Source organism: Anarhichas minor, unplaced genomic scaffold (assembly GCF_050575085.1).
Source record: "Anarhichas minor isolate MPS153535 unplaced genomic scaffold, ASM5057508v1 ptg000028l, whole genome shotgun sequence".
Classification (NCBI taxonomy): Eukaryota; Metazoa; Chordata; class Actinopteri; order Perciformes; family Anarhichadidae; genus Anarhichas; species Anarhichas minor.
Window position 1 is genome coordinate 2370945 of NW_027466474.1, and position 18512 is coordinate 2389456.

An 18512-nucleotide genomic window follows, 5' to 3' on the forward strand; every position below is an offset into this window, starting at 1 on the left:
TGTTGAGGAGACTCGTCGCATTACAGCAAAACAAGAACCTGGAAAGTTTGTCCTGCATATTAACAAAACACAGTTCAGCGATACTGCAGTCTACTACTGTATGAAAGTGAGAGGCAGCACCATGACATTTACAAAAGGAATATTTCTGAGGATTAAAGGTAAAAACAGCAACAGAAATGATTCATGTTGTACAACAGCAATGTTACGTATTTGAATGTTTTGTAACACTGCATATTCATATTAATGTAGAAGTCACCAGACTTTTGTTAAAGAATAGATCATTGTAACCTAAGCAACCCGTCTATAATCTATTTGCTGATCCGATGCGTGGGTCCAAGGACAGAGGACGTTGTATATTGTAGAGATTGTAAAGCCCTCTGAAATTTAATTCAATAATGTATCAGCATTGAATTGAGTATGACATGTTAACTATTGTTGTTTTGATGTCTCAGGACCAGAACCTGATATCACTGCCGTCACTCAAGACTCTCCATCTGATCCAGTCCGTCCAGGAGACTCCGTGACTCTGCAGTGTTCAGTCCTCTCAGACTCTGAGAAGAAAACGTGTCCAGGAGAACACACTGTGTACTGGTTTATAGCTGGATCAGATGAATCTCGTCCCAGTGTTATTTATGCACAAAGAAACAACAGTGCTGGATGTGAGAAGAGTCCTGAGCCTCACTCTCCACAGAAATGTGTCTACAGCTTCTCTGAGAACGTCAGCTCCTCTGATGCCGGGACGTATTACTGCGCTGTGGCCACATGTGGAGAGATATTATTTGGAAATGGAACAAAACTGGACATTGAAGGTAACGGCAGAACATTTCAATACAAATCATTAATACAGATTCACTTTGAATCCATTTAGATCATGCATCACAAAGCAATTGTACCACATGCATTATATCATCCTGTCAATGATATCTTGTCAATATGAACATTGGAGGTATGTATATGATCATGTTGTCTAATAATCTAAAATGTTTATTACTCTTAATGTTAATTATATGTTGATTTAATGTTTCAGTTGACAGCACCTGTGATTCAAAGAACGACAACACAATTCTCTTTGTGGCGTGTTTTGCTCTGGCTATAAGTCTGATTGTTATAGCCGTCCTTGTTTATGCCGTCAGGAACAAATCCTGCGATTGTTGCAAAGGTAAGAGACGTTACTCGACCTAATAGTGTTTCCCCCAAAGCTAACATTTGATTTACATGTGTGCTGTGTGTGAGAACATACAGTATCATGCATCTTCTATAAAGTTAAATCCATCTTTAACGGTTTATTTTTTTTCAATATTTGTTTTAATAAAACAGCTGCTGCCACTCTGCAAACAAATGCTGCAACAGCCAGTAACAATCAGCAAAATCAGCAGGTAAGGTATATAATGATGTTGTTACTAAATAAAAGATACCTGCAATGGTTATGTATCTGTATGTGCATGTATTAGAATCTGCTTTCTCATGTTACATTTTTTCACTCAGAGAGATGAGGACTCTTTGGTTTATTGTACACCAAACTTTACCAGGAGGAAAGCTGGCAAAGCAGAGAGAAGGAATCAAAGAGAAGAGACGATCTACACAGATGTCAGGACTTTTGTGATGTATAAACGATCCAAAGTCTGAACATTTAACAGTAACGTTTTTGGTATTAGCATGTACGTGTAGCATTGTGCATTCCATCCTTGTAATTTTGTTACATTTTTGTGCGTTTTACAATTAAATGTTTCTACTCAAATGATGCATCTACCCAAGTTTGCTTTTTGGAATATTCATTTTGAAAGTGCGTGAGAAGGGTTGTCTCTCTTTCACTTTATTTTTTTTATCTGTTAATAAGCATGATTGTACTAAAATATATATGAAATCATATTTGTGTGCATGTGTTGTTTCCTTTCTTAGCAAACAAACTTATGACAAAAGATACCACAACTATAATAACATTTAAATAAAAATGAATACCTGTTTACTTCAAGGTCAATATGTACAGTGTGTTCATTTTGAATACTTTTATTTGTAATCACCGCAGGATGCATCTTAATGTACAAAGTCTGTTAACACATTATATTCAAATGTCAGAATTCACCACAAATCAACTTTCTTCATCGCCATCAGCACTCCACATGGAATATTTATGACTGCTGTGTAACCTGTAAGTTCAGCTGACACCACTTTGAGGTTCATGGTGGTTACATTTTCAGTTTTAGAGATTGATAATCACATGATGGAGAGTGACAGTGAGTTGCTTCCTGTCTCTGTATATAAACTGTTAGTTTCTGAGAGATGTTGGTGTTTATTTGCCTGGTATGTGAGTGTGTGAAAGTTAGATGGAGGTAGAGAAAGTTTGTTTTAATCTTTATTCATTACCAGCCCCGACAGCGAAGCTCACACACACAAACACTCACACTCCTGGCCCGATTGGGTGAAACTTCACAGTGACGTGTGAAGTTGAAATCAAAAATAAGGAAGCATTCTAAGATGGATGTTCAGGGTGATTTATTGAATCTATAAGTATTTATTTTCCACTTAGCGAAAGGTGCTCCAACCAATGTGCAGATAAAAAAGAAAACTTGAGACCATCTTGCCACGAGATCACAACAGCCGCAACTCCCAATTGGGCCAGGTTCAAAAAGGAAGGGCCAATGGCCCCTTGCCGACTTCCTAACCATCTAATTCTAGCGCCCTTGCTCGAACCACACCCATCTCTAAACACAACCTTCATTTTGAGCTCAACTACAGATCTGCAAGTTTTGTGACTGACTCTTGCACGGGTCACGGTGACTAACTCCATCCACAGAAACATACAAAGTACTTCTGTGGTAGTTCCTGATACAGTGGTAAAAGGATGTAACATATTTCAGCCATCTTTTTTCATACAAAAAAATTACCTCTTAAAAAGGGATAAAAGTGGAAGCAGACCTGAAGTGAAAAACTGACATACAGAGAAGCCTTTGGCGAAATTTACCCCAGTAAACTGAAAGGATCCTTTTTGTACTATTTGTGATGAGTGAAGATGTGGTTATTTCAAATGAGGAGACAATATAAATATCCATCTTTATGTCAACAAAATAACTAAAGTAAACAAGGCCACAGACATGATGACCTTGATGTTATACAACTACACTTTCTGTGGCTACGAATTCACAAAGCAACTGAAAATCTGGTGCTCTCCCACAAAATCAGCATGCAACATTTTTTTAGAAGATGTACACATTCTGATACACAACTTCCTTCTGTCACTATCGAATATCAGTTGGGAATAAAAAGTTCTGTAGACCAATGCTGAAGCTCTCTGTGGAGACTTTGGGGCCTCTGCACGGGCCCTGCTCTTTCTATGGAGAAGGGTGTTGCTGGTTGTGGTAATCTGCTCTAACAACAGAGTACTCACACTCTTGTGGCGACGCTCTCTTCTTCCTCTTCTCTCTTTTCACTTTCCGTTTGGAGAAATCCAGTGCTGCATAGTTTATTCCCTTTGCTTCAGCATCCTGCAAGAAATATTTGTGTTAATGATGAATATTTCATAGATTTGGGCTGCTCAACACAAAATCTAGAGTAAAGATTATTTTACAGCGACTTTACATCGATCTTAACATACTTTTTTTATGTATTTTCTCAGTCATCAGTACTATATTTAATCCTCTTGACTTTTACCTCATTCGTCATATAGTAACAGATATTATGTTGTACGTAGCTACTCAACAGTTAATTAGATTTGTCTTGTATGTTATGAGTATAATATTATGTGTGTTTTGTCCAGAGGATTAGTGGCAGTATATTTATCACACATCCACATCTAGATCGCTAGCCGGTGTAAATCAGACAGCACGCTGCCACATATTTACCAGATCATTTGACTGATCCACAGTTGACCTGTCATGTCCAAGATGATGGGAAGCACTCTCTGCTCCTGTTGATATAAAAACAAAGACTTCATAATGCGTGTACACATATCGCTGTGAATTTTGTCATTATCTCTTTTGAGGACAAAGAAATCCAACAAAAGATGTGGATCACATTTTCAGTTTTGGCTTCACACTTCAACATATTTACTTCTGCAATAAGCCCAATGATAAGCACTGAAGAGCTCCACTAAGCTTTCTGCAGTCAGGGAGACGTGATTTACTCGAGGGACGGATGATAGTTTGTAATGACTGACTTCTGAAATTGGATGTTCAATATTTTCCTGCTGTAACAGGATAGTGTGGTCGGACATGTCTCAGAGGGACAATGAAAATGACTCGCTGGTTTGAACAATCCTCATATTCTGTTGAATAGACACACAAATGGACAGTATGTTGACCTAAAGAAGACTTATTTGATGGATTGTCCATCATTCCATTATATTTTAGAGATAATGTAAACTGAATCCCACATGTTCTGTTTTAACTGCAAAGTATTTTCCTTCATTCAGAGCTTTATGGTACAATCTCAAAAAGCAAACAGAAACTAAAGTAAAATACGGTGAACCTACCTTTGCAATTTTTGCAAACTTTCCTTTGATTTCTGAAGAAAATAAGGACGACTATCACAATCACACAGCAGGCCAACAGCACTCCAAGCACAAGGACAACTGGGTCCAGTTCTGATGCTGAATCACAAAGAGAGTAAGCATTATCTAATTATGGACTCTTGGGAGTAATCTTATGTTATTGGAAACACAGTGACATTTAGAAAACTATTAGGAGGCACAATTGGTAAGCCTATGTTTCATACAGCGTTTCGTCAAAAATACTCTTTTATTTGAGCTGAAGAAAGTAATGAACACTGATTTATAAATGCAACTTGAAAAATCAAGGCTCATAGGTCCTCATAGGCTCATTAATTTATAATTTCTGTTATAACTTAATAACTTACTGTCTCTATGAAATAAGTATTAAATTTAGTTGATAACTAAGGCTTCAAATTTTGTATAAACTCTTAGTTATCCTCTTAAACTTAAAAATAAACTACCACTAATAATCATTACATTGATTTTAAATAAAACAAATATGATTTAAATACAACTGTAAAAACCTACTTGTCTCCACTTTGGTTCCTTCACCAAACAGGATCTCTCCACATGTGGCCACAGCACAGTAGTAAGTCCCAGCATCAGAGGAGGTCTGTATAGTTCTGTACAGACTGTAGACACAACTTCTTTCTTCTTGTTCATCACTGTGAGTGTAAATGATGCCTGGATGAGATTCTCCTGATCCAGATCTGAACCAGTGCACACTGTGTTCACCTGGACACTGGACTCTGTTTTCTTTGTTCTTGGAGAGAAGTGAACACTGGAGAGTCACTGAGTCGCCCGGCCGGACCGACTCAGTCTCCGGACTTTGTTTCACGTAGATAGATTTCTGATGATTACGATCTGCATGATTCAGGTAAAAATACATTAATAAGAATGAATAATTACAATTACTAAATGTGGCAAAAGAAAAATGTATTTTACCTTTCACAACCAAGAAGGTGCCATTAACAAAACTCTGTGAATATCTTGCTCCATGGACACAGAAGTATGTCGCTTCGTCCTCTTTGCTGATATTTCTGATGGTTAGAAAATACTGAGCGTTCCGCTCTGTGACTTCGAAACGTGGGTTGATAAATTGCACACTAAGTGTCATTTTGCCAACAATAACAGTAACTACCTGTTGGACCATATATCCAAGAGGCTGCTTGTACCAGTAAAATGATTCCGTTTCAGAAACTGAACACTGCAAAGTAACATTTCCACCAAGTTCAGTCAAAGTCAAAGAGAGCTGGTGAGGATCCTCTGCAGTTTGAATCAGATCTGAAGAAAAGAGACAGAATGTAACAAAGTTAAAGCACAAGATAAGTAAACAGGTAAAGTATGAACCCTTCCAAAGATTAATACATGGTCGTGTCTTTCTCAAAGTAGTTAAGAGTTGCACTTACACACTGTACAAAGTAGAATCAAAGCAGCCAGTCCTCCGATCATTGTGGTACAGCACTCGTGTCTTGCACTACTGATGTCACACAACCAAGTGGAAGATGTAGTCACAAGGTGATCAAGGTTTACAAAGTAGAATGATTGGCTGAAACATAGAAAATGACCGTCCCCCTTCATTTTTTCAACCTTTGGTCTATTTTCATTAGATAGGAAATCTACATGTTCTGAGTATTTGTTGTATTTTCAAAGCAGTGTCTTTATTCAGACTGCATGACTAAATGTATTGTTTCTGTGATAACCATTTTGTGTGTTTTGGCCTATTTAAGAGCAAGTACTGAAAGTTTTTCAACAGCAGCAAAATCGGTCTCATCGGTCACAATGTGGAGAAATATTTTTGATTTTAATCGCATGCACATGCACACAGGTGACACAATACACATTTTATATTTGTTTTTTGCAAGACAATTCCATAACTTCAAATTAACTTGGAGTGGCAGATGGTTTGTTACACAGAACAAAAACAAAGTGCTCAGCAGGTGATTGGATGAACCATCTGTGTATCACCGTCAGTCAGGAACAAACACCCTCTCCTTCGAGAAAAGTCTTCATCACTGTACTTTGTTCTTTCACTGAAGAAATACTCTCCAGATCTGATGAAACGGGGCCAAGCCCCTATTCAGAATTACACTAATATAACTGATGCTGTAGCAGCTTTTGTCGTGTCACAAAGACCTAAAACACGCCCGTGGCTGACACACTGCTTGGCCTAACTTGGCTGAAGTCCAGTTTTACAGTGATCCTGCTGGCCTCACACACTTCTGTAACTGAACTAAGACTGAATTAATTTTTGGATATATTGTATATTGCCAGCTTGTTGGCTAATGACATCTGACATGTAAATGAGACAGCGTTTTCCTCTTTCAATGTAGACTAGATGTTTTACTTCCTGTGTTTGTGCTAAGCTAGGCTAAACTCATCCTGGAACTGGATTCCAATGGTTTGATAATTGTCTAAATTTGGACGTCCAATCAACACCAAGAGGTGAAAAGGAGGACTTTTGAAATAGCATTAGCTACAGCATAGCCTGCAGGCTTTAATGACAGTTGTGGAGAAAGGTGAGACGAAATGTGGCCAAAGCCACAAAGAAAATGTCACTGGTTAAAGAGGGAGAAAGAGATCCAAACAAATCCAATAAGGGGCAGGCAAAAATCCAGGGTCGAAAAACAGGCAGGCAGGCAGGGTCGGAACAGGCAGATCATGAACAATATAAAGGTACGCTGGAGAACTTGGCAATAACACACAAGACAATCTGGCAGAGAACAAGTGCAAGTGAGGGGACCTACATAGTGAGGGCTAATGAGGGAATGGGCTGCAGGTGAGATGGGTGTGGAGGACCAGGTGAGGGGAATGAGAGATGATCGGGTGTGAATGGTAGGATCTGAAATGACAGGAGAGTTAATAAAACAAGCAGACAGGATGAAAACAAACTAATATGAAGGGGAATTCGTGACAGTTTGCTTATCATTTCCTCTTTTTTAATAACAGATACTTTGATTTGTTTTAGCACAAAAAGCACTAGTAAAACCAATAACATTAAGGACAGGCCCATTTAATGAATGATGTTACTAGTTACACTTGTGTGTTTCACAAGTCTGAATGTCTGCTTTGAAATGCACATTAAGACACAAAGTGAGAAGGATCAAATAGACTGTCAGTGTTTTTCACCAGTGAACTGCTGTGTAGCTGTCTGCCACAACTTCCCTCAACTGTAGAGCAAAGTATGGCCAACAAAAACACATACTGAGCATTATATGTTGTAGACACAATTAGTTTCCATTTTAAAACATATACAATGTAAAAAATGTAAGGGGACAACTACTCAATTGAATAAACACGTCAATCTGTCTGGTCTCACAGCACTTTGTAAATCCCTTCTGCATGAAGCGAGAGGAGCAAGCAATGCCACATGCAACAGCTGCACTGACAGACTGAAGCTGTGGTGGGCCACTTTTACACCCTTTGACCACCTTCAAGGCTGTTTACTGTCAACAGACTATTCAACAGGATGTGTAGTGAGGGAAGAGCTACAATAAGCTTCAGCAGGCAAACTTATTGTTTTATTTTTACTTGTTGCTGTGTTCATTTAAAGTATAGATACTGTCTATCCTTCATGTTTTTAAGATGCAACCATCTACGACCGTATGCATGTGCAGTCTTAAAATATCACAGATGCATATTTGCGTGTTTTGTTTTAATCTGCAGATTTATTCACCACCTGAGTCATGACATAGCGTGACTGGGTGCGTTTGTCCGACCCTCCTGAACCCTTAACCTACTCCTGTAAGTTGATGTGATATTAATAACAATCATCAAAACAAGTGTGTTATTAAAAGGTAAAACATCGTTCAAGCCGAGCTTCCTGAGGCTAAAACAGAGAAAGGTAGGTTTAGATTGACACAATAGTTTGAGGCCCGGTGTGGAGAATTTCAGTATTAGAAACGCATTATTAGTAGGATTAAATAACACCCCTAGTGGTCAGTAGAAGTGTCACAATAATAAATATAAACAATATGTTTCCATATGGAATGTATTATGTTCATAATATCCTCACTTATAGAGGATATTATATGTTACAGTATATTAACTCATTGAATGTATTAGATCATAGAAGTATAGTCACTGTAGGTATTAAAACACTGTAAGTCTTGAGGGTCAGATAGAGATTCTGAGTGAGGCTACACAGACATGCAGCAGCAAATGGAGGCGACCTCATCGATGGAGGATGGGGCCAGTGGGACGGTCAAATGCCAAAGCTGACCACGACGGAGAGGTGGAGCCAAGATGTTTTGCGAGGAGCCAAGATGTTTAGCTAAAGGATCGATAATGGGAGGGGACAGGATTCAAATGGAGCCAATCACTAATCGCCACGGAGGATCATTCAGACGTTTTATGACAGTATCGGACACTTTCCAACTCTCAGGGGATACAAAAGACAATGTTTTAGGGAGTTTACCTCAGATCTCTGCAGCTCTCATTTTCAGCTAACTGGCCGCGCCGGACTGTGAGGAGATGAGTGTATGTGGTCTCTGCTCTCGAGAACATCACTATTGATAGTTAATTCAGTTTGTAAGTGAACTTTGTGTAGTACATTAAATATTGTTTTTAATTTTAAACCGGATCCAGCTCATTTTTTCTGCTGCGCGTGCGCAGTAAGACGTTCGCAGCAGAGAGAAGTCCTGCGGCCTTGCAGCTCTTCATCCTTTGTTCTAACCCGAACACCAGCTACAGCAATGCTTAAGTTTCCATCCGTCATTTGTTTGTCAGCGGTGACTGTGAATGTGTGTCTATTTCTGTCCGTTTGTGTGTGAAAGTACAAAGCATGTTTTGGCTCGTTGTCAACAATACGTTGAACCTGATGAAGGCCACAAACCACAACGAGCTGGTCTAACAAATGTGATGGAAGTTTCAGTCTGAATTTTCTAGCGTGCATAACATTTAACATGTCTCTATCTCTGTGTATCGTGATGCAAATGGATGAATGCTTCTTTTCTGCACACAAATCAAACTGATCAATACATTCCTGATTAACTGAGTGCTGCAGACAATGTTGTAGAATTTGCATAGTCATATATGGAATTTGACTCCGGTTTTCACATTGCTCTCAACGTACATACATAGAATATACAAATAAACAAGAAAAATATGAAAACAAGGACATTAAAGACAACAAAGTACAACAGAGAAACTAAGCTTTAACATTTAACATTTACCTACTATGTACAATATAAATATATATCCAAGAATATATGTGAACATAAAGAACAACAACAATGACAATGGACAATGGATTTGGGATATTAGTGCAGATAACAGTGCAGTATGTCTGATTAATTGTTCATGAGGGTGACGGCCAGTGGAAAGAAGCTGTTCCTGTGTCTGGTGGTTTTGGCGTACAGTGCTCTGTAGCGCCTACCAGAGGGGAGGAGTTGGAACAGTCTAACACAGAGGAGCCATTTACTGCAGAAAAGAGAGGACATGTAATATGCTGAATATGTGCACAAATACAAGCACTCAACTGTGTGAAGAAAACACAAACAAAGGCTTAAATTAGCAGGGACGCTGGATTGTAAAGCATTTAGAGTTTGGCACTCTTCCTTAGACAGCATCCCGACAAACTGTTAGCATTTTAAATTAAATAGTTTTGTATGTTTTACACACTTTGAATCAATTTGAATCGAATCCTAAAGCTGGACATGTTAGAGCCATGAGTTAGCACAAAGCAACTGGATCTCAGTTTTGATGCATAAATGCTACAATCCTTAAATGTGTAAGCTAACACACAAACATAATGAGTGGCAGTAATTCAGTCTGGTTCTCTTTTGGAGATACATTCATATTGGACTTGTTTGCAATTTGTCATTTACATCCATCAGTGGGTTTAGAGAGAAATGTATAACTAAAATTCTGCACTGCAAACTGGAGCGTTTAAGTTTAAGAGACTTATACTAGTCAGTGAAGCTCTAATGAAAGACTCTTTTGAGTTTCATTAAAGGAAACGTAGGATCCAGTGTTTTTGGAGCTTGACTCATTGTAGGAACAAAGAATCAGGATGTCTTTTCCTCTGCTGCTTCAATTTTGATCACAAATTTAATCCATCTCTTTTAAGTTCTCCAACTTTTTGGGAGTGTCATTCCCCCTCTAATCTTGTTAATTTGCCATTCCAATGATCATAACCTTACAAAGGCTTTATTGTTACCTAACTTTAACCGCACTTTAATCTTTCAGGGAGGAAATGACTTAGTGCATTCTGGACAGGGATAATATCTCACCCCATGAATCACAAAAGAATGCACCAGCAATCTAGTTTAGGGTTTCTGGAAACCAGGCTACATCCCTCATAAATATGGTAGTACACGAGTGAATGAATTATTTTTTAACCAGATTGTTTTTGGATAACTGTGGTTCACATTAGTATTAAATCAAATCATGTCATATTTAGTCAGTGTCAGTTGTAGAAACCCACCATGAAACAAAAGTGAGCTGTTGGTGTTGTTTCATATTTTTAGGTTGGAAAATAATGACAGGCCAATCAGATTGCTCTGAAACTGTTCCCTCCCACATGATATGATTACATTAAGACACATCATCTTCTAATTTGATCTAATTTAACTGCAGTCTCAAGTGGATTAACAAGAAAATGATGATCGTATTTTATTTACTGCTGATTCTCAGAGTGGGGCGTAAGTACATGTAGCAATGTCAGATTTACTTCAGATGTATATTTATATCATTGTCATGTTCTTACGGTAATTTAGCAGAACATACCTGATTCTTTCTCTGTTAATAATCACTGAACCGTGTTTCTCTTAATATTTTCAGGATGCACAGATGATCTGATCATTGAGACAAAGAGTGTTGGAGAAGATGTGACTTTGACTTGTGCTCGCAATACATCTCTGAAAAGAGCAACCATGTTTTGGATCAGGCTTGTTTCTGGAAACTTACCTGAATTCTTTAAAGGAACATTCACTTTTGATTATGATAGTGTTGATACGACTCCTCGCATTACAACAAAACAAGGACCTGGAACATTTCTCCTGCATATTAATCAAGCAAAGCTAAGCGATACTGGAGTTTACTACTGTTTAAGAGTGAACCAACTTAATATGACACTTTTGAAAGGAACATTTCTGAGAATTGGAGGTAAACATTAATAACAAGTAGTTTACATAATTTAATTATCCTACATGTATGTATGAAGATAGTACATGTTTCCATAATTTATAGGAAAGTGTGTGCCATTATATATAAAAACATTGTTTAAGTACTTCAATGCTCACTAAAGCATTATTATCATGTTTGTATTTCTCAGGACCAGAACCTGATATCACTGCCGTCATACAAGAGCGTACATCTGATCCAGTCCGTCAAGGAGGCTCCGTGACTCTGCAGTGTTCAGTCCTCTCTGACTCTGAGGAGAAAACGTGTCCAGAAGAACAGAGTGTGTTCTGGTTCAGAGCCGGATCAGATGAATCTTATCCTAGTGTCATTTATGCACATGGAACCAGTGATGGATGTGAGAAGAGTCCTGAGCCTCACTCTCCACAGAAATGTGTCTACAGCTTCTCTAAGAACGTCAGCTTCTCTGATGCCGGGACTTATTACTGCGCTGTGGCCACATGTGGAGAGATATTATTTGGAAACGGAACAAAACTGGAAATTGAAGGTAACGGCAGAACATTTCCATATAAATCAAGATTAATTTAGATCATGTATCACAAAGCAATTGTACCATATGCCTTATATCATCTTGTTAAAATAGTTGTTAACTTCAATTATTTGCTCATTTTCATATACTTTCAGCACTCAACATGTGGGATTTGCAGAAGGCCAACACAGTTCTGATTCTGCTAGTTGCAGCTCTGGCTAAAAGTCTGATTGTTATTGCCTTCCTGATTTATACCATCAAGAGGAAAACGTGTGATTGTTGCAACGGTAATATAAGTTTCTAACAGTATCTTGCAAAAGCTAACTTTCCAGAATTAACACAACTGATATGTGTAAATTAACCTTCAGGGTCTTTCATCCTAAATCTCTGTTTTTATTTCATAACACAGCTCGGCAAACAAATGCTGCAACAGCCAGCGGTGACCACCAAGGTCAGCAGGTAAGGTTTATAAAGAAAAGATCACTATGGAAAAGTTATTGGACTTTTTTTCCACTCTACATATATAGAAATTAAAAGATGCTTTTTTCATATTTATTCAGAGAAATGAGGACATGTTGGTTTATTCTGCACCAACCTTCACCAAGAGGAAAACTGGCAGAGCAGAGAGAAAGAATGTAAAAACAGCAGAGGGAGAGACCGTCTACACTGATGTCAGGACTTTAGTGAAAGATTAACAATCTACTGGATTTGCTAATTAAAGCTAGTATAAACTGTTGTTAATATGATGCTTCACATCTGATATACCAACCTTAAAAGAGTCAGAGGGTTGAGGAAGGTTTCCATCTGTGTGTTTCGTCTGATGTGCAGTTTTAAGGCTGTAAACTTCTCCTATGTATCAATGCTAAGATGTACCGTTTTCAGTCTGTTCAAAAGTTTTCTCTTTTCTTTTATAATGGCATAATTTCATTGATAATGTTTAGTCATAATTTGTTTATTTTGAAATAACTTTAGTTAGTTGAACTTGTATAAGACAGGGAGATTGATTGATTTTCTTATTAAATGTTTGCAGCGCAGTAGAAACTAGTTCAATACTTTTACAGAAATAAACCAGGAGGCTCAAACAGCATAATCCTTTTTTATTGCTTATTGTTTTTGCTCATGCTGATCTCTTACCACTCTTAAAATCCATTGATTTTCACAATTTTCATTGTTTTGAAGACTTCTCAGAGCAATGTGCTCACATTTGCTCCTGGACAAAAAAATGTAGAGACTACTTTGAAAATAGAATTTGCATGAATAAAATCTACAGGGTTCATCTAGTATAATGAAAAAAATTAAATAAGGATTGCATACATTTTTCATAATTCCTGCAAGTGAAAAGCAATGTGACATACAGTATGTCTTAACCCTAAATTAACTTGAGATCTAAATATTAAAACTGTTTTAAATAATCAGGGCAAAAGAAAAAACAATTACATTCCACACTATCAAGCCTCTCAACAAAACTATACTGTGTCTCTAAATCTATTTGCAAATAAAGACAGTAATTAAATAAGTAATGTGTTGATGTGATTCCTATAAAAAATATTTTAGTATTGAAGTTCAGGTGGTATATCACAACCTTGAGGGTTGTTGTGAAAAAGTTACATTGAGCTGTGTGGCGGGCCGTGTATTTTATACCTGGGCCTTCAGTGCTGTCCTACCACAGTTGAGCCATCTCCTAATAACCTCATTATGACGCCACAGCTACAGGTTAGTATTTGTTTCTCGTGGTGTAACAATACACGTAATCGTATTGAATCGCTCGGTACGAGGCTCACGGTTCGGTACGCATTACGAACCGAACAATACGTTTGAATATTGCATTTGGAAAATGCATGGCCTAAATTGTGGGAAATATAATGTTCCCACCCGATGTAACAGGCAACGTGCTGTCTGACACGCCCACCACAGAAGAACGACATTGTTCCCTGGTGAGGCACGTGTGTTCTGGGAGGTCCGCTATGCTAAACTAGCTTAGCAGGAAAACTAACAGCAGCACACACGCTACAAACTCCCAGCAGGGTTTAGGTAGCTGTTCCCTACCGATTCAAACATGGCTAAAGTAATCGCCACACAACCCCCATTTCTCTAGACCATAATTCCTGCTTTGTAAAAGAAAACAAAAGCCCAAACAGAGAATCAAATGTCCGAACCCTAACCCCTACTGGTTATTTGTTTCATGTAAAAATGAAGCTCAACACCTACAAATACACTAACTGCAGAGTGCAGATACATGAATACGCACATGACAGGATGCTTTGTCATTAACGGACAATACATATAGTCAAAATCAACTTCATTAACACAATGACAAGAACAAACTCACAAGAACCAGTCACATATATTTAAATGACAACAAAGCATGACAAATCAATCCAGCCAAACTGCAGCGCTAAAACGCATTCCGCCACACACTCAAGAGCACGAGCCATTCAAATATTATTCACATCAGAGAGAACAATATTAACCATATCATAAAAACGACACGATAGACAAATTAACACAGTAGTAACGCTACTGCAGATGTAAAAAAACAAAGGCAGTTCACTTACCAAAGCTGCTGTTCACTATTTAATACAGACATAGTTCATCCTCCATTCTTTGTTAACAAAGAGTTTAATGACACAGTTGTACAGAACATCGTTTCAGTTCCAGCAAGAGGTCCTTCTCGATTGCCATGGACACCAGTGATGACAGTTGAGCCTCCCCAGTTGTATTTCTTGAATATCTTTTTATGCGTTTGAGGGTTGAAAATGTCCGCTCATCAGAGGCAGTAGATATTGGGATTGTCACCGCCCAACATGTTATGCTAGCCCACTGACCAATCATGTACTTGTAGGCCAGCTAGACGGCTCTGACATGTCAAAGAATACGCCCAACATGTCAAAGTAAAAATCTGATTGGTTGAAGACTATGACAATCAACAATATCGACCCCATTTACTTAAACTGCAAAAGGATTCACTTGTAACTCTGAAGGCCTCCGGGCAGCTTTTTTTGCTTAGAGACAGCATAGGGGCTAAATCTGATTGGATAAAAGCTCTACTTAAAACAAGCTGTGCTGGACGTAGCGCAACTGAGGAAGACAGTAGCTGTGCAATGAGATAATAAGCTAATGGGAAAAAATATTTAGAATACATGTAGTATATTTATGAAAAATAATTAAATTATAAAATAGCTATAACTGTGATTCTGTCGAGGCCAGCAGAGAAGGCTTTGCTTGCCCTGACGGCCCACCACTGCGTTACACACACCTAAAACATACCTGTTGCTGCCACTAGATCCTTTCAGGATGTTGACGGTTTGGACACCAACGCATAACTTGAAGCCTGACAAGGTGAATTCTTGAAAAAATCAGTTGTTTCATGAGCAGTTTTTACACACTGGAGCCATTTACTGACCAACAACTGCTCGGCCCAACGGCTGAAGTCCAGTTTTACAGTGATCCTGCTGGATTCACGCACTTTTGTAACTAAACTAATCCTATATGATTTTTTAGATGTATTGTTGGCTAATGACATCCGACATGTAAATGAGACAGTATTTTCCTCTTTCAGTATAGGCAAGCTGTTTTGCTTCCTGTGTTTGTGCTAAGCTAGGCTAAACTCATCCTGGAGCTGGATTCCAATGTTTTGATAATTGTCTACTAAGCCACAGGGTTGACCGTGGCTAAGTGGAGAGCAGGGCCGTCCTTCAATCAGAGGATCTGGCTCCACTAGCCACATGTCAATGTGTCCTTGAGCAAGACACTTAACCCCAAATTGCTCCCGTAGCTGTGCCTACAGTGTATAGATAGATACTGAATTGTAAGTCGCTTTGGATAAAAGCGTCTGCTAAATGACTGTAATGTAGTGTAATGTCTAAATTTGGACGTCCATTCAACACTAAGAAGTGAAAAGGAGGACTTTTGGAATAGCATTAGCTACAGCATAGCCTGCAGGTTTTAATGACAGTTGTGGGGAAAGGTGAGACGAAATGTGGCCAAAGCCACAAAGAAAATGTCACTGGTTAAAGTGGGAGAAAGAGGGCTCATGTGAATGTACAATTTGTAATTATGATAAAGCATTGCAGTTTTATCAACTCATAATGGACAATGGACTTATTCAAACTGATCTAAATCTTGATGATCTTGCAAGCACTCTGAAAGAGTTTTGTTTGTTTATCATTTCCTCTTTTTTTAATAACAGATACTTTGATTTGTTTTAGCACAAAAAGCACTAGTAAAACCAATAACATTAAGGACAGGCCCATTTAATGAATGATGTTACTAGTTACACTTGTGTGTTTCACAAGTCTGAATGTCTGCTTTGAAATGCACATTAAGACACAAAGTGAGAAGGATCAAATAGACTGTCAGTGTTTTTCACCAGTGAACTGCTGTGTAGCTGTCCACCACAACTTCCCTCAACTGTAGAGCAAAGTATGGCCAACAAAAACACATACTGAGCATTATATGTTGTAGACACAATTAATTTCCATTTTAAAACATATACAATGTAAAAAATGTAAGGGGACAACTACTCAATTGAATAAACCCGTCAATCTGTCTGGTCTCACAGCACTTTGTAAATCCCTTCTGCATGTAGTGAGAGGAGCAAGCAATGCCACATGCAACAGCTGCACTGACAGACTGAAGCTGTGGTGGGCCACTTTTACACCCTTTGACCACCTTCAAGGCTGTTTACTGTCAACAGACTATTCAACAGGATGTGTAGTGAGGGAAGAGCTACAATAAGCTTCAGCAGGCAAACTTATTGTTTTATGTTTACTTGTTGCTGTGTTCATTTAAAGTATAGATACTGTCTATCCTTCATGTTTTAAGATGCAACCATCTACGACCGTATGCATGTGCAATCTTAAAATATCACAGATGCATATTTGCGTGTTTTGTTTTAATCTGCAGATTTATTCACCACCTGAGTCTATCACTGCACCACAGACTTAAGCAAGGCTGGCTCACCTATTTGCAGATAATCAGGCAAACTTAACTTAAGATCAAGGTTAAAAATTCTGCATAGACAAATAGACCAGAGTGGGTCCAGTGAAGGATGAGCACCTCCCCCTCTGACAGCAATTACAAATGAACAGCACAACACTGCAGAGGAGTGTGATGAGAAATGGTCAGGACATAGCGTGACTGGTTGCTTTTGTCCGACCCTCCTGAACCCTTAACCTACTCCTGTAAGTTGATGTGATATTAATAACAATCATAAAAACAAGTGTGTTATTAAAAGGTAAAACATCGTTCAAGCCGAGCTTCCTGAGGCTAAAACAGAGAAAGGTAGGTTTGTATTGACACATTAGTTTGAGGCCCGGCTACAGCAATGCTTAAGTTTCCACGCATCATTTGTTTGTCAGTGGTGACTGTGAATGTGTGTCTATTTCTGTCCGTTTGTGTGTGAAAGTACAAAGCGTGTTTTGGCTCGTTGTCAACGATACGTTGAACCTGATGAAGGCCACAAACCACAACGAGCTGGTCTAACAAGTGTGACGGAAGTTTCGGTCCTAAACTGTAGATAGATAGGTTGTCTTTCTAATTTCTTTCTCCATTTAACATTCAAGTTGTCAGGAAACCTTAACGCTGTTTTGATAATTATTTTAACGCTGGAGTTTGTGGTGTTGTACTGGGCTGCATTTTAATGTTAGTGTGAGGATGTCAACCACTGTAAATAAAGTGACCCAGGATTGTTTATTGATAATCACCTTGTTATTGATTATATTGTTTTATTTGGGGTTTTGTCCCAGGTTCACACTGGACAGATAAATATATACGGGTCAGAAACTTTAAATCGCCTCCAGGTGAATGTGATACTGTGAGAGTGGCGCTCTGCTGCGGCCTCTCACCAGCCCCCTGAAAAGAAGTGATGTGAGTATAGAGGAGGGATGGTTTAACCGCCCTCCTCTGTACGCTGTGCTCTTCCTGCTGATATGACTGACAGGCAGGAGTGGGCGGGTCATCATTGATGATGTGGAGCATCTGAATTGGCTAGCGTGCATAACATTTAACATGTCTCTATCTCTGTGTATCGTGATGGCAAATGGCTGAATGCTTCTTTTCTGCACACAAATCAAACTGATCAATACATTCCTGATTAACTGAGTGCTGCAGACAATGTTGTAGAATTTTCTGTTAGACCCAGAAACATAGACCTACATATTTACAGATAAATTAAGTGTCATGCATTTATATTCAAAGGGACAGGCCAGTTTTTAAAAGTTAATTGTAAATCTACCGTTTGTATAGGCATGGAATTTGACTCCGGTTTTCACATTGCTCTCAACGTACATACATAGAATATAAAAATAAACAAGAAAAATATAAAAACAAGGACATTAAAGACAACAAAGTAGAACAGAGAAACTAAGCTTTAACATTTACCTACTATGTACAATATAAATATAAATATATATC

General features: G+C 38.4%; 2 protein-coding genes and 1 long non-coding RNA gene across 3 annotated transcripts; 2 read left to right on the forward strand and 1 right to left on the reverse strand.

Annotated features, from left to right (window-relative positions):
* Positions 1-1026: 1026 nt before the first annotated feature.
* LOC142962650 (uncharacterized) lies at positions 1027-1621 on the forward strand. Its single transcript, XR_012957347.1, has 3 exons — positions 1027-1159; positions 1318-1376; positions 1486-1621. It is a non-coding gene; the product is annotated as an uncharacterized LOC142962650 (long non-coding RNA).
* Positions 1622-3329: 1708 nt separating this feature from the next.
* On the reverse strand, positions 3330-5938 carry LOC142962894 (immunoglobulin kappa light chain-like). The gene is made up of 6 exons (XM_076103576.1): positions 5896-5938; positions 5432-5770; positions 4982-5350; positions 4469-4567; positions 3840-3904; positions 3330-3482 (listed from the first exon to the last, which is right to left on the reverse strand). The coding sequence occupies exons 1-6, from the start codon at positions 5936-5938 to the stop codon at positions 3330-3332; spliced, it is 1068 nt and encodes a 355-aa protein (XP_075959691.1).
* A 1048-nt stretch (positions 5939-6986) lies between these two features.
* LOC142962896 (uncharacterized) lies at positions 6987-14036 on the forward strand. The gene is made up of 6 exons (XM_076103579.1): positions 6987-7005; positions 11270-11593; positions 11763-12116; positions 12254-12385; positions 12508-12557; positions 13983-14036. Exons 1-6 carry the CDS (start codon positions 6987-6989, stop codon positions 14034-14036), a joined length of 933 nt encoding a protein of 310 aa, XP_075959694.1.
* Positions 14037-18512: the final 4476 nt, after the last annotated feature.

Coding starts and splice junctions, on each gene's coding strand:
- LOC142962894 (XM_076103576.1), bottom strand. CDS start 5,938: ATGATCGGAGGACTGGCTGCTTTGATTCTACTTTGTACAGTGT. Junction 4,568..4,981: donor GTTGTATTTAAATCATATTT/GTTTTATTTAAA, acceptor AACTGGACCCAG/TTGTCCTTGTGCTTGGAGTG. Junction 3,905..4,468: donor AGTTTGCAAAAATTGCAAAG/GTAGGTTCACCG, acceptor TTATATCAACAG/GAGCAGAGAGTGCTTCCCAT.
- LOC142962896 (XM_076103579.1), top strand. Junction 12,117..12,253: donor AACAAAACTGGAAATTGAAG/GTAACGGCAGAA, acceptor ATATACTTTCAG/CACTCAACATGTGGGATTTG. Junction 12,558..13,982: donor GTGACCACCAAGGTCAGCAG/GTAAGGTTTATA, acceptor CCGATGTAACAG/GCAACGTGCTGTCTGACACG.